This window comes from Micrasema longulum, unplaced genomic scaffold (genome assembly GCF_059751315.1).
Source record: "Micrasema longulum isolate JH-2025_06_02 unplaced genomic scaffold, ASM5975131v1 h1tg000211l, whole genome shotgun sequence".
Classification (NCBI taxonomy): domain Eukaryota; kingdom Metazoa; phylum Arthropoda; class Insecta; order Trichoptera; family Brachycentridae; genus Micrasema; species Micrasema longulum.
Window position 1 is genome coordinate 540,210 of NW_028277416.1, and position 16,559 is coordinate 556,768.

The window sequence follows — 16,559 nt, forward strand, 5'->3', positions numbered from 1 at the left end:
CAGGAGCCGGGTTAATGGTCTCGTTTAGGTATGACATATGCCCATAAACCATCGTTATCCATGTTTTTAAATATTACAATAAAAATAAATTAAAATAAAGTATATTTACAAAAGTGAAAAAAAAAATGTTACCCGGTGAGGTTGCGAGGTTTCGGGACAATTGGAATCAAACAATCTAATTCTACTACAGACACATCGTAGTAAAAAAATAATAATTCACTAACTCACTGTTTTTAACAAATTAGTGTGTTATTTTTAATTTAAAATATTGGACACACAATTATAATTTTCTACAACACACAAGATAAATCGCCACTAATGTAAGTCATAGACAATCGCCTATGGTCAAGTTTGACGTTTGACATTTGTCTCTCTGTTCAAATCTCTGGTTCTATTGTGGTTCTATTTTGCTTTTATAGTGCGCTTTTTTGCGTTCAATTGAAAGTATAATAATATTTTATTTAACTAATTCATTTGCTTCAAGTAGATTTATGATTAAAAATACAATATGTCGAAGTTTGAGGAGATGTGCAGAGCGTGTCTCGAACAGAAAGGAAATATTTCGCTATTTTCACGTGAAAATAACGGCCCTTGTTTAGCCGATTTGATACTAGAATGTACGTCTTTAACAGTAAGTTATCTTTGTTATATATTTTTCCTGAGAACGGCCTATTGATAGGCCACTTAAACCAGACAATGACAGGTCATAAGTCCTGCAAATGCCTAGACTTCCATATTCCCTTTGCAAAAATGTTTTCCCTCTCTGTTTTAGAATGAAAATCGTGTTAAATAACTGTTTTTATTTTATTTATGCTTTATTTAGTTAGTTCATAACATCTTAAGAACTAATATAAACGTTTAATAACATCACAATTTTTTAATCATAATTTCTCAATAACATATTTTTTTTAATTAATTTTAAATATTTCAATCTTTTCAATCTCCTTTATTCCTTCAGGTAACTCATTGTACAGCTTCATTCCCTTGTACAATAAGTTTTGAGATTCTGTTTTTCTCCTCATTGCTAATCTTTTTTTTTTTTATCACTTGTTTCATATGTATGACATTGTTGATAAATATTATAATTAAATAACTGTGATTTTGTCGAATTTACCCTTTTAAATAAACGCCTGCCTATGTTACACTGAATTGAAAAAATATATTTTTTAATTTTTTAAAAATAAAAACCTTTATTAGCATAAATAAACAACAATACATGCATTGAAAAAATGGAAAACTTAAGGTTCAACTTGCCAAAAAAGAGTCTGGCTCTTGTGTTTGGCAAGTTTACAAAATAACATAAAAAAGAAACAAAAAATGCAAAACAAAATAATAAAATAAAAAAAAAATTAAACAATTTGAAAACAATATTTGAGTTTGTCCAAATGTTCGTAGACAAAAGACTGGATTTCACCCCCTCGGGAGTCATTAAATTAGAGTCATTAAAGTCATTAAAAGAGTCATCAAAAAACCAACAAATGGAACAATTGAAGAAATATGGATGTTCAAACATAGGCAAAATGGTGAATGTTACACAGTGTGTAAAGTGGCCACTTAAACCAGCCAATGACAGGTCATAAGCCCTGTAAATGCCTTGATATCCATATTCCCTTATTTAAGGTATTCTCCATCCCTGTTGTAATTTGTTAACAATTTAAAAAATTGAGAAAAATATAACACTAAAATTTTTAAATAAAAACACAAAATTTATAAACACAGGCACATATTAAACATACATCTTTATTTTCAAAATACAGTTAATGTTAATTATGTCAAGAATCTTTTCTTTAATTTTACGTAATATATTTCTTGATATTGATTTAGTGGTAAATTATTGAAAAGCTTCCGTCCTACATAAGTATAATGATGTTTGGCCGTGGTAGTTTTAATTCTCTGTAGAGCGAGCCATCCTGTCCTTAGCTTAACCTTCCCGTAATACGGTCCGATGGGAGGCTCTCTTTATGCACCCGGAGCATACAACACTTTCTGTAGATATCCTCCACTCTTAAAACATTAAATTCTTTGAACAGTTCGGTAGTTGAGAACAAGGATGGTTTAAATAGTATTATTTTTTACTGTAGAACTTTTAGGGTCTAAGATGAGCGTTATTATTATTATTATGGATAATTTATATAGCGTCATTTTCGTAATATAATACCTCAAGGACGCTTTACATAGTGATTCTATAGTTAAATAAATTTTATTGAAGCTTTTAAATTTGTAATTTAATTAAAACAATTTATTTTGTTGTCACATGCTACGGATTTATTCAAATGATTTAGAGAACAAGCAGGTTTTAAGTTTTTTTCGAAACATCACTTCACTTTCACAGCCTCGCGCCTTTGCTGGGAGAGCATTCCATGCCACAGGGCCTGCGACCGCAAATGCGCGTTCACTAAATTTAGTGCGCTGTTTGCGTAGAGGTATAATAATTTATCCTCTCGCCGTAGACGTAGCTGATCTAAGCGTGCGACGCCTGTCAGCTAGTTCATCTGGAATGCATAGTTCCCTTAGATATTCCGGAGCAGAGTTGTGCAGTGACTTATACATAAGCCAACAGAGTTCGTATTCGACCCTCTGTGGAAAACGTAGCCAGTGTAGTTCCCGAAGTAGTGGAGTGATATGACTGAACTTAGGGATTCCGAAAATAAGTCTCGCTGCAGCATTTAATACAGATTGTAGGCTAGTCATTTACTATTGCATATTGAATAATTGACTGTACTAGAGCATAATTAACTGTCTTCAATTGATCCGTCGATAAGATACCTCTAAGCTTTAAAAATAAGTGGAATAATTTTCTTTGTCTTTTGCACATTGAATCTATTTGTTCTTTCCATTTAATATTTTGGTCTATTATTATTACCAGATATTTTATCTATATTTATATGTATCTGTATTTTGTATTATTTGTTTTTTTTTACAGATTGAGTGTGGACCAAATGTGTCTTTACCAAACATGATCTGTGAGTCTTGTACGCAAAAACTTAACATATGCAAAGACTTCAAATCTTTGTGCTGGGATTCAGATGCGAAATTGAAAAATAAGGAATTCAAAATGCGAAAAAGAAAGAAATCACTAAAGTGTATTGGTACAATTTTGCAAAATAAACGGAACTCGGATGGTAAAAAAAACTCACGTGTGTTGACGGGAAATTTAAAAGGTTTGTACGCTTTTTATCCTAAAGTCCTTAAAATTCATCTTAATTAAAATGACAGCTGCCAAACTAATGTCCAATAGTGATGGGAAATTACTGATCACTGACCATGTACTGATCAAATCGATTTCATCAGTTTTTTCATGCAAACATGAAACTCTGTTTCCAAAAATTGATATAAAAACGCAAAAACACGCCTATTACAGTGTGTTTAAGACAATTATTCACCAAAAAATAAGACATTTATACTTTTTTCATGAACAACATCAAATTAATTATTTTTTTATTCGATCAATTTGTCATTGTTGTTATTCACCATTCTGCCCATATTTGAAAATCTATATTCCTTCAATTTTTTCATCTGTTGATGTTTGTAAAGTCAAAGAGCTGAAACCTTCATTTATGCGGGTGAGATTCATCTAATTGAATTATTTCACCTACATTCTAGGCAACGCCTGAAAATCTTATTTTTTCAATTTCTATACTTTTTAAGTCCATCAAATACTTGAAGATGGACGTGTCAAAAGTAGGAATAATCGGCGTGCGTCCATGAGGAGATGTATGAATGTAGAGAAAGCGAGGTCTGTATGAAAAGATAGAGTGAGTTCTATATTTTTTTAAAAAGTAGAATTTAATCTAATAAAGGTATTTTATTTTGGATACCGTAGCAAATTAAAAAATGGAATTCTTCCAATTAACTGCATACGCAATAAATTAATTTTCTACAAACATTTGGACATATTCAAAATGCTTTTAGAAACTGATGAAAATTCCATACTTGATGAAGTCAAACCAAAGAAAGAAAAAGCTTTAAAAGGAGTCCGTAAAAAAAATGTGAAGCAACCGAAAAAAGGAGATGGAATGATAGAAAATATCACATCGGATGAAACCCAACTGACCGAAGTGATTAAAGAGCTTCCAAAACGCGAAAAAGATATCAAGGTGAGTTTGTCCAAGAAAAATTTAATTTATTTATCAACAGTTAAATCCCGACCAGTTTGAAAGCTACACAAGCTCCTTTATTTATTTATTTATTTATTAACGGACATTGTCCATGTATACAATTTATAAGGTTTAAATATTACAATAAAAGAATAGTTTAAAACATTTTTAAAAAAAAGAAAGAAGCATTGACAAACATAAGGGACATCGAGACAAGATCTGGATCTGGACTATTTATTTAGTGCTCGTTTAAATCCTTGTAAACTTAAACCAAAAAAGTCCAGATGATCTTGTCTCGAGTTAACAATACGACAAGAGAATTAAGGCCATAGCTTGTTCTATGCTGATCGATGAACAGTACTTCATTGTTTCTCAATCCACGAGTCGGAATATTGAATTTTACTTGTCCCAGTAATGATGGAACATCGATTATACCATTTAGTATGCCGAACATATATATGGAGTCATTATTAGTTCTACGTTTTTGTAGACTAGAAATATTTAACATTGACTCTATTTCAGCATAAGAATAATTATCTCTCTCTAGTCCAAGCATCCACGCTATTTTTCGAAGCAAGCGATGTTGGACTGATAAGGTATAAATAATTAACTCATGAATTCTATCCTACTTTATTTCAACAGTGATTACTAAATAACATATGGAGTTTGCAAGTAAAGTCTTTTTGTCGTATTCTTGTAAAGTATAAGTATATTGTATGAAGCGAGGGGGGTATGAAATATTGTTTATTTGATTAATGTTTTTTTTTTATTATAATCTTTTCAATTTCTAAGTTGTCATTTTTAACGTGCAAAACTTTCCATTAGTTTCAGTTTTCAATATATGAAAATTATGACTATTTTCTATCAGATGGTTTGCGAATGCAGAAAAATTGTTATTACAATAAAACTCCAATTATCCGTATTAACGAGTGCCAGCGAATTGGAATCTCATTATAAACTTTATTTATTTATTTATACTTTTACAATTTTGTAATTTTTTTTTAAACACCAACATTTTGTAGAGTTCTCTGTTCCATCAGAGATTTAGGAGTTGTTTTGGACTATAAACTGACATACAACGAGCATATAGATAATACAGTAAATAAATCACTGAAATTACTTGGCTTCATTAACAGAATATCCTCTGATTTTACTAATGTCCGTACAATCAAAACTCTGTATTGCTCAACTGTTCGCCCTCTTCTTGAATATGCCTCAGTGGTCTGGTCTCCATTCTATGTCAATCGCATAAATCACATTGAATCAGTCCAACATCGCTTGCTTCGAAAAATAGCGTGGATGCTTGGACTAGAGAGAGATAATTATTCTTATGCTGAAATAGAGTCAATGTTAAATATTTCTAGTCTACAAAAACGTAGAACTAATATTGACTCCATATATATGTTCGGCATACTAGATGGTATAATCGATGTTCCATCATTACTGGGACAAGTAAAATTCAATATTCCGACTCGTAGATTGAGAAACAATGAAGTACTGTTCATCGATCAGCATAGAACAAACTATGGCCTAAATTTTCCAATGACCCGCCTTTGTCGTATTGTTAACTCAAGACAGGATATGGACTTTTTTGGTTTAAGTTTACAAGGATTTAAACGAGCACTAAATAAATAGTCCAGATCTTGTCTCGATGTCCTTATGTTTGTCAATGCTTCTTTCTTTTTTCTTTAAATGTTTTAAACTACTCTTTTATTGTAATATTTAAACCTTATAAATTGTATACATGGACAATGTCCGTTAATAAATAAATAAATAAATAAATAAATTTTACAATAAGTTTGATGAAACATCCCTTAAATTGGTTTATTAACATAATAATAAAATAAAAACTTAATTAATCTAATTAACCTAATTATCATCGTAAACATAATAAGCAATATGAACTTAAATAATCATTAAAAAAGCCCAATAAATTCATATATTTAAAAAAAATTATTTACAATTTTAAAAAACCCGTTAGGGTTACATTAGAAATTTAATATTGTCTAGTCATTTTACGTCTCGTCTAGTCTAGTTAGTTCAGTCATCATGTGCTTTTCAGATTGATTTTAAATTTGTCTCCAGTAAAAGTTTTTTAAGTAGTAAGGTAAGTCATTGTAGTGTTTAAGTCCATTATGTAGTACTTTTGACTGTCCTGTGTTTGTCTTTGCTTTTTCAATATGATAGTGTTGTTGTTGTCTGGTGTTATATTTGTGTATGTCAGCATTTTTGACTAATATTATGTCGTCGTCTTGTATGTTTTCCGATGTTATTTTGCGCACAATTTTTAAGGTCTCAATTTTAGTCAAGTAGTTTATGTCAAACTGGTGTGTTTTTTGTACAGTTCAGTCGTAGAGGTCAGGTAGGGTAGGTTGTATGTTAGTTTAAGAATTTTATTTTGTTGTCTTTGTATTCTTGTTATGTCTGTCTTGTTACCAGTTCCCCAGAAGGCGATCATGTAACTCAATTTGCTTTTGACATAGGCTTCGTACATCGCAATTTTTTCCTTTCTCGGTATAAAATCTTTAATTTTGTAGAAGAGGCTATGTAGTGATGCCATTACTTGAGTGAGTCTATATAGACTTGTAGACCAAATTTCATAGACAAGACACAATTTTTTACGTATTTGGCTTGATCCACTCATCGATCTGTGCGCAACCCACCTCCACTATCAAACAAACAAACAAACCATCACGCCGTTTCTCGTAAGGGTAGGCAGAGAGGATAGAACGCCACAACACTCTATATTTGCATACAGATCTCGCTTCCTCTACATTCATACATCTTCTTATGCACGCGCGCCGATTATTCCGACTTTTAAACATGTAAATCTTCAAGTATTTGTTGGATTTGGTCATGCCATGTCTTTCTCGGTCTTCCTCTATTTCTGCATCCATCAACATTCGCATTGTAAATATTCTTAGCCGTTCTTTCGCTGTCCATTCGTTCTACATGTCCAAACCGGCGCAGAGCTCCTTTCTTGATTTTGTCTATAATGCTTGTCTCAGCCTTACATAATGTACAGATCTCAAAATTTGTGCATCTATCGTACATAGTTTTACCACAGCCTGAGAGATCGCATTTCGACAGCATTCGGCCTACTTTCATCCCTGTTTTTCCAAGTCCATACTTCGCTCCCATACATCAGGGACGGGACCGTAAGTACACCGTTCACTCTGTTCCCGGTACTCGCCCTCCTTCAATATCTTTCTCAGTCATTCCATCCCTAGTGAATATACTTCCCAGATACACAAATTCCTCTACTTGTTTTAGTCATCTCTTAATAGCAATTTTATATTGTGAGAACTTAATAATTGTCCTTATGGACAATGGAAGTAGATTGTGCACTTTAACCGAGTACTAGTGAGTTGTTTTTGTAGCATCAGGGTGGAGTATCTAGTAACTCTTGTATTTGTAACGGAAGGTAGAGAATAATGTTTACGTACGTATAGTAACAGAGCTTTTACATAAAGTTGTTTTATAGATTTTACATTAAGATTTACAAATATACCGAGGGAGCTAGTTCTGATCAACTTTCTTTAAACATGTCCGGCAAAATCAATGAGGATGTTCAGCCCTATGGAAAATGGGGTATAAAAATGCTTTTTTAAGCGCCGTAAAAATTATAGCATTAAATTGTACAGCAAGTTTCTTGAAAATGTGTGAAAAAATAAAATAATTTGAATAAAAACGAACTACTTTGAACGACATCACTATTTTATATGAATCATCGAATGGTAAGAGAGTTGTAAAAGACTTTCGGTTAACGGTAAGCCAACAAACCAATCGGCAGAATTGACCGAGAAGAAGCGGAAGAGAAAATATTTTAAAAACCACTGAACTTCCTCATTGCATAATTAAATTAAAATTGAAAATGAAATGTCTCCGATCTGGATATTTGGCAATCCGGATAAATGGAGTTCTACTTTACTTAGAAAATAATCATTGACAGGAGATTTGATATATCTTGTTGATCTTACTTCAATTTGTTCCCTCTAGGAGCTGTATTACACGGACAATTTTCAGTTCGTCCTGAAGAGGAAGCAGAAGAAGAAACGTCGACTCACGCACTACATGTGCGACACGTGTGGGTATCGTGCGACGACGCATACTCCCTGCGCGTGCACACGCGCTTCCACACCGGAGAGAGGCCGTTTGCTTGCACGATGTGTAGTAAAAGGTACGACTTACAATATTTTGAGTGTGTCTAAATGTTTGCAGACAAGGCTGATTTTTATTTTTTTTTAATATTGACCTATTTTAATTATTTATTTGTTTATTAACGGACATCGTCCATGTTTACAATGTATAGGGTTTAAATATTACAATGAAAGAATAGTTTAAACATTTTTTAAAAAAGAAAAGAAGCATTGACAAACAAAAGGGACATCGAGACAAGATCTGGACTATTTATTTAGTGCCCATTTAAATCGTTTTTAAACTTAAACCAAAAAGTCCAGATTATCTTGTCTCCTAATTTGCATGTTTATCTGTTGCCAGGTTCGTGGTGGGCGTGGCGCTCAGAGCGCACGTGGCGCGCCACCTGGGGAGGCCGGCGTGCGTGTGCGAGGTGTGCGGGCGCGGCTGCGCGTCGCTGTCGGCGCTGGCGGCGCACCAGCGCAGCGCGCACCGCACCGCGGGCCGCGCGCACGCGTGCGCGCTCTGCCCGCGCGCGTTCGTGCTCGCGTCCAACCTGCGGGCGCACGAGCGGACGCACTCGGGCGACAAGCCGCACAAATGCCCGGTAGGTCGGGGCCAGAGATCGGGAAGGGTTGATTTGATGCGAGGCATGCATGGGGGTGATTCGGACACCCCTCGATATGAGGCACCTACATTTTACCTTTGGACGTCACTTCTCTGGCCACTCTATGCAGAGTTTATACATATAAAAGTATACCTATACACATATATTTTTTAAAGTAATGCTGACTTTAACAATTCTTAGATGAGTAAATAAAAAAATGTATACAGTAAAACCCCTGTTTTACGGTTTTCAAGGGAGCAACATAAAAAGTGTAAAACTGAGGAAAACTTTGAAGTGAGGAAATGAATAATTTATGGAAGAAATGAAATTTAATTTAAATATAATTATTGTACAAGACTATACTAAATATACTGCAGAAAATTTGTAAGAACTGTCATGATCGGGGATCATTCATATTTACCAATGATATAATTAAAAACATTCTGAATTTTTTCAAACAATACTGCCATGTATTTTTTTTATTGAATTAAAAAAAATATTTTAAAATAATTTTACGTGGAACTTAACCTTAAAAATACGAAAATAAACATTTGAATTTGCATAAAACGCATACAACGATTTTTTCCCTAAATATTGGGAAATTTTATTTATATGGTATCACTTTTTTTAGTATGGCACCACAGAATTTCAACTGTCATTTACATCGCGGCAAAACTGTTTCACACTTTTTTTAAAACTGTTTAAACTATCTCCTTTTCATATTATGTTTATAACATCAAATAATAGTTCTATTGCCAAATTTTTTTACTTTCTGCATCGTAATTTATTGATGTAAAGACTTTATTCTTCCTAAACATGCGTCAAGTGCATGTCACTATTTAGTAAAATGCCAAAATTAGACATTTAACAAAATGGTCAATTACACTGCACCACTTTGAATTTAGTTTGAGACAATAATTTACACTTTTTTTTCATTTGCCTCGATTTTATTCTCCGTACACGCGGCGGCGCGCGGCTCGTCCTTTGACGAATCGAATGAGTTATGAAAAAATTTCGTCAAAAAGCCGGGAATATTTGAATAAGAATGAATGAAAATAAATGGGATAATATTTCGGTGTAAAAAGTGTGAAAACGTAAAAACTATGTTTTACTGTATATTTTTTTTGATTTAGACTTGCATCAAATCCTTCACGACATCGTCTGACCTCAAAGGGCACATCCGAACACACACCGGGGACCGGCCGTTCCCTTGTGGAGTTTGCTCCAAGAGATTTTCTCTCAGATCCAATCTGAAGGTCCACCTCAGGACGCACTCCGGCGAAAGGAACTATCACTGTGCAGAGTGCGGAAAATCCTTCATTCACAAGGTATAATTTATTTACTTACACCCATAGGGTGGTCTGATTTCAAAAAAGTACATGTGGAATTTATAAAAAGTCACAAAGAAATTGTGTTGCATACATAAAACTTCCAAAACACAAAAATCTGAATTTTCCTTGGTTTCCAAACATTCTCAAAACAGCGATGATGTGTTCATTTATTTACTAACGGACATTGTCCATTTATACAATTTATAGGATTTTAATATTACAATAAAAGAAAAGAAGCATTGATAAACATAAGGGACATCGAGACAAGATCTGAACTATTTATTTAGTGCTCGTTTAAATCGCTGTAAACTTAAACCAAAAAAGTCCAGATGATCTTGTATTGAGTTAACAATACGACAAAGACGGGTCTTGGAGAATTAAGGCCACAGTTTGTTCTATGCTGATGGATGAACAGTACTTCATTGTTTCTCAACCTACGAGTCGGAATATAGAATTTTACTTGTCCCAGTAATGATGGCACATCGATTATACCATTTAGTATGCCTAACATATATATGGAGTCAATATTAGTTCTACGTTTTTGTAGACTAGAAATATTGAACATTGACTCTATATCAGCATAAGAATAATTACCTCTCTCTAGTCCGAGCCGAGCATCCACGCTACTTTTCGAAGCGAGCAATGTTGGACTGATTCAATGTGATTTATGCGATTCACATAGAATGGAGACCAGACCACTATTCTAGGAGGCATATTCTAGAAGAGGGCGAACAGTCGAGCAATAAAGAGTTTTGATTGTACGGACATTTGTAAAATCAGAGTATATTCTGTTAATGAAGCCGAGTAATTTCAGCAATTTATTTAATGTATTATCTATACGCTCGTTGTATGTCAGTTTATAGTCCAAAATGACTCCTAAATCTCTGATGGACTTGACTACATCAATTTTCGAGTTTTCTATTAGGTACTCTAAGGAAATCGGTTGTTTTGTCTCAATTTCCATAGGATTCATATTGACCATATCGAGTCTGTCCAACACCGTTTTCTAAGAAAAGTGTCATGGTCGCTTGGATTGCCAAGGGGTAATTATTCCTATTTTGAAAAAGAGCAATCTCTCAATCTGTCTTCATTGGAGAAATGTGGAACTGAAATGGACCTCATATGCATTTTCAACCTAGGACTAACAGAAAAAGAAACAGTTTTGTGTATACACTTCTGCTCAATGTACTTCATAGTCCTAACGCTCCTATATACCTCCTTCAACGCTCATCAGATCACGGTTTACCTCTTCGTTCTAATTCTCAAAGCCCTCTTAATACCCATCCACAATTCCTCTTTCTTCTCCAACTCATATAGTGTCCATGCGGCTCCACTGTGGAATCATCTCCCATCCACCATCAAAGATGCTACTACAGTATCTCATTTAAATCACGTCTGCAGAAACATCTCCTTTCTCTTCCTTAATATCTCCTTCTTTCCTTTTTCCTATTGAGGTAATTTATATGTAAATACTGTTACGTCTATTTTACATATCTTGAGCTTTTTTATCTATATTTTCTATGGAATATGTTTTGTAACTTGAATTATAAAAATAAAACTTTTATTTTATCGGTTGGTTGGAAGAAATTACCATTTGGCAATAAGCCTGCCAATGTACAGTTATTAACATTAGGTACAAAAAGTTAAATAAATAAAAAATATGCAGCAAAAAACTTCTACAATTCATTTTCTAATGACTTAAGGGGGTTCTCTGGTTTGCCGGACTGATTTTGAAGCATTTTTGGGGATTTTTTCGTGAAAACCAATGAAAAGATAAAACTTTGGAGTTTAATCATTTATTTATAAGGGTTTCAAAAGTATTCGTATAAATTTTTAGCTAAAAATATTCATTAAAACCAAAGTTTAGCGCTCTAAAGACACCCCCTCGAAAAAATAGATGCTCACTCCTTCCACAAAATCAGCTGATTGGCTTATTTGAAACTAAAAAAGTTGGCGGTGATTTAATCTGTAAGCTTATATCCACGGAATGGACTATTATGAAAAGAAAAATTTTAAAATTGGATTTTTGACAGACTTATGAACAAAAAATTCGAATTTCATGTATTTTTTGTCAACTTTTTGTTAAAAAAAAAAATTGAAATATTTTGAATTTTGGAGTGATAATAGATCATTCCGCGCGTCTATATATGTTGAGTCGACCCTATAAATTTGAAGTGAATCGGCCGAGCCGTTCTCAATATATAATGGAGGAAAGTTTGAAAAACTATTAAGAAAAACACGTTTGAAATTTTAAGTACAGTTAGAACTCATACCGGCACTCCGAATACCCGCTTCTTCTAACTGCTGCCTATTTTCATGGCTTCGGATTTTAAAAATTTACTTTACTAACATATTCTACATATATTCTGCAGATAAATCCACAATATCAAGTTTATTTGTAGCTGCTCGTCAAACTATTATTGACAATTCAATTCCATAAATTAAAAAAATACTTACTTTACTTTATTTTTATTTTATTTTATTTTTATTTATTTACTTAAGTTAGTTAATATTACATTGTATATTAACTAATATATTTACAATTATAACAAATACTTATTAAATATTTCTTACATAACTACATTATTACAATAAACACAACATTTTTTTTTTTAATCCGTAAGTTTTCTTTCATTCTTCATACTTTCAGGCATCTCATCATACAGTTTTAACCCTTTATACATTAAGCTATTTTGTGATTTTGTTTTTTTCTTAAGTGGTAGTCTTATCCTATTTCTATTTCTTGTCCTATATTTATGTACATTTCTATTTAATATAATTTCACTTATAAAATACTTTGGCATGAGATTATTAAACACTTTATATATAAATACAAATACATTATACAATAGTCTTTTCTTTATTCCTATCCAGTTCAATTGTTTTCTCATTTTTTCAACACTATTATATTTGCTTTTTTTTCAGTATAATTCTCATTGCTCTATTTTGTAGTATTTCAAACTTGTTTATGTCTCCCTCGTTAGCTAAATATAATATAGTAGAGCAATAGTCCCAATGAGGGGCAATTATTACCTTATACTTGTTTTTTATTTTTTACTATTATATCAAATTGCATCGTAGTATTGGCAAATACGCATTTCATATATGCATATTTTCATTTATTATTTTTTCGCTATAATATATGCTCGCTTGTTTATTAATTTAACTTAAATTTGTCTTTCTTGCTTACCGTAACACTTTATTTATTGTTTGCTTTACAGAATTTATTTCATAAGCTTATATCTTTGCATTTTTTGTTTATATGCTTACTGTTTTTTCTTGCATTTTTGTTATTATAGTTTTTTTTTAACTTTGTAAAACTTTTTATTATATCCTTTTTAACTAATTTCACATATTTTTTCTGTATATTCTGCGTTTATTATTTAGTATGTTAGCATGTATTTCATTTTTATTTTTTGTAAATGCCTTTTGGGCGTTAATGAACAAAATAAATAAATAAATATTAAGGAAACAATTTATGTAAAAAAAAAAACAATTTTTTGAACCCATCAAACCAGAGAACCCCCTTAAAAGATATTAAAAAAACACCTTAAAAAACTGTTCTTACAGCTTATGTGACGAGTGATATGTGATGTTATTAACAATGCATAATATATTGTATCTCATACCAGCACTTTGGCTGATCGGGAATATTTTGTACGATTAAAAAAATATTTTTTCGGTCCTGTAAGAATGAATTAGAGTTTCATTTTTCCAGTCTTCCTTAAAGTCCCACCAACGCATCCACAGCGGAGTGCGCCCCCACGCATGCAAAACATGTGACGCTCGCTTCACTCACCCCAATTCACTTCGCGTGCACATGATAGTGCATGGAGCCACACAGGCGCACGACTGTCCCGTGTGCAACAAACGGTAATTATTGATCATCATTATTATACATAACGGAAGGTCAGGTGATCAGTCTTATACTTAAGGTGCCAGAGCACGATTAGTGGAACAAGTGGCATACAGTTTTCGACCCCCCAGCTTCGAAACAATAATAATTAATTTTAAGCGACCAGCTTAAATCTGTTTTAACGAAAGTTAGCTGTTGGCGCACTTTAACTTTTCCCAAACAAATCTAGTCCATATTTGAACCCATTGAGACCAGCCCCTGTGGCAGCTTATTCCAACCATCGAAAACCCTATTTATTTGATTACGGCTTACGCCTTTGACGATCCACAAAAAACAAATGCTGTTTGTAAACATTCGAAAACAAACTTTTTTTACATTACAAAAAAAAAACCATCTTTCCATTTTTTTGTAAATGCATTCTCCTCAAATGCAACCCTGGTAGATCGCTGAAAAAAAACATTTATGCTCCTTACTTCTTTTTTACATATTAGATCGAAGATTTTAATATCTACGAACTCGCACAGCGCAAAGATCTATATTTCTCTTAAAACTGCACGTAAATCGGTGAAGCCGTTTAGGAGTTATATATATAAAGATAGTCAAATATAAGTAAGCTGCGAGTAGTCGCTTATACAGACGATTCGCCCCTGGCTGCTAGTGCATCCAACTATATTAACTTTTCTTCTTTCTTCAGGTTCACAAGAGTCTCAAGCCTCAACGCACACAAAAAACGACACAAATTAAATGAGCTTAAACAGGAGAACAAACTGCCCGCAAACGACTGTGCAAATTCAAATATGGCATCTTTTTCAAACGACAAAAGAACAGTGGATAAAATTCAAATTTTAAACGACCAAGTCGTAGAGTCCAACTTGCAGATCGCCGAATTCGAAAGCCGAATCGTCAATCCCGCATTCAAAAATGTCGAAAATATCGGCGACGTTTTACTCGGCAAAAATTATTCCGATCATTATACGAGCAAAAATTCAGATAGATCGAATAGAGAAATTTCTAACGATAGTTCGAGGATCTCGCATTCAACTCCTGGAGTTTCAGGCGACTCGCAAGTAATACGGGTCGGTGACAGAATGGAGCGAGGAGAAGCTACGAATAGTTATTCGCGAGTTTCGCATTCATCCGTCGGAGTTTTAGGCGACGCGCGAGAAGCGCTCGTCGGCGACAGAACAGAGCGAGGAGAATCCACAAATAGTTATTCGAGAGTTTCGCATTCAATCGCCGGAGTTTTACGCAACTCGCACGAAACTGGACGAGTCTCCGAGAAAATGGACCAAGGAGGAACTGCAAATGATCATTCAAGAGTTTCCCAACCAATCATAGGAGTTTTATACAACTCGCAAGAAGCAGGGATCGGCAGAACAATAAACAATGACAGTCCGAGAGTTTCCATGGAGGAGGGAGGTAATTCGAACGATGATTCAAGAGTTTCGCATTCAACCGTTAGAGTTTTAAGCAATTCGCAAGAAGCCGTGCGGGTTGCGAGCAATCGCAGTGATCTACGAGTTTCGCACGGTGACGTTGTACAGTTTTTGGGTGTGGAAGACGGTACGAATAGAGGAGTAACGCTTCTGCGACCGGTTCTGGCCCATTTGACTCCCGTGCATTCGAGTATCACTCAAGGAATGTATCGCGCTATAGCATTGCCCATACAAGCAATCAGCCGCCAGTCTGTTTCACTAGTTTTGGAGAAAAAATCTGAAGATCCATTCCACACAAAACGAATATAATGTTTTCAAGTGAAATGGAGAATCATTTAAAAAAAATACATTTTCACTGGCGGCTCCTGACAAAAATCCTTTCTTTTGTGTTTTAAAGCGTGTAATATTGATAAAAAGTTTTCTTCACGTGTCACGTCGTTGACGATCACTCGGGAGAAAGCTTCTCTATCCTGAGCAGTGCGAAACAGCTCCTCCACAGTTCTAATCCTGGTCCATGCTCGGATGTTTCGAAGCCAGGAAAGCTGTTTTCTTCCGACCCCTCTACGTCCCTCGATCTTCCCCTTCGTGACAAGCTGAAGTATGGCATATTTATCACCTCTCAACACATGGCCAATCTCAAAATACATGGACAATCTCAAAATATTGTAAAGTCATTATTATTATCTCTGAGAGACAACAGACAAGTATGTTATCTGAGAGAGCTCTTCCAACCTCTTTCACAACACGGACTATCTCTTCGTTCTAGTGACGAGAGAACCCTTTTAATACCCTGTCATCGCTCTAATTTTCTTGCCTCCTCTTTCGCAGTAGTAGCCGCTCGATTGTGGAATAATCTACCCACTAATGTTAGAGACGCCCCTTCTTTATTTACATTTAAGTCAAGATTGAAATGTCACTATCTAAATATTCAAATTGTTCCTTTATTCTTCTTCTTTCCTTCCCATCCCCTCTCCTCTCTTCATAGTAAAGTGTTAATTTTTTAAATATATTTTTATTTTGTTAATCTTTGTTTTTAATTTTTGTATAAAATTGTAAGATTCAATATGTCCATGTATTTGTAATTTTCTCAAACTG

The 16,559-nt window shown here is 33.9% G+C and overlaps 1 protein-coding gene across 1 annotated transcript; it reads left to right on the forward strand.

The window, feature by feature from the left end:
• The first annotated feature begins 371 nt into the window (after positions 1 to 371).
• LOC148283694 (uncharacterized) lies at positions 372 to 16,125 on the forward strand. The gene is made up of 8 exons (XM_088243448.1): positions 372 to 631; positions 2,924 to 3,161; positions 3,913 to 4,097; positions 8,097 to 8,277; positions 8,598 to 8,841; positions 9,975 to 10,169; positions 13,891 to 14,045; positions 14,723 to 16,125. Exons 4-8 carry the CDS (start codon positions 8,264 to 8,266, stop codon positions 15,771 to 15,773), a joined length of 1,659 nt encoding a protein of 552 aa, XP_088099574.1. The 5' UTR covers positions 372 to 631; positions 2,924 to 3,161; positions 3,913 to 4,097; positions 8,097 to 8,263; the 3' UTR covers positions 15,774 to 16,125.
• The last annotated feature ends 434 nt before the right edge of the window (positions 16,126 to 16,559 follow it).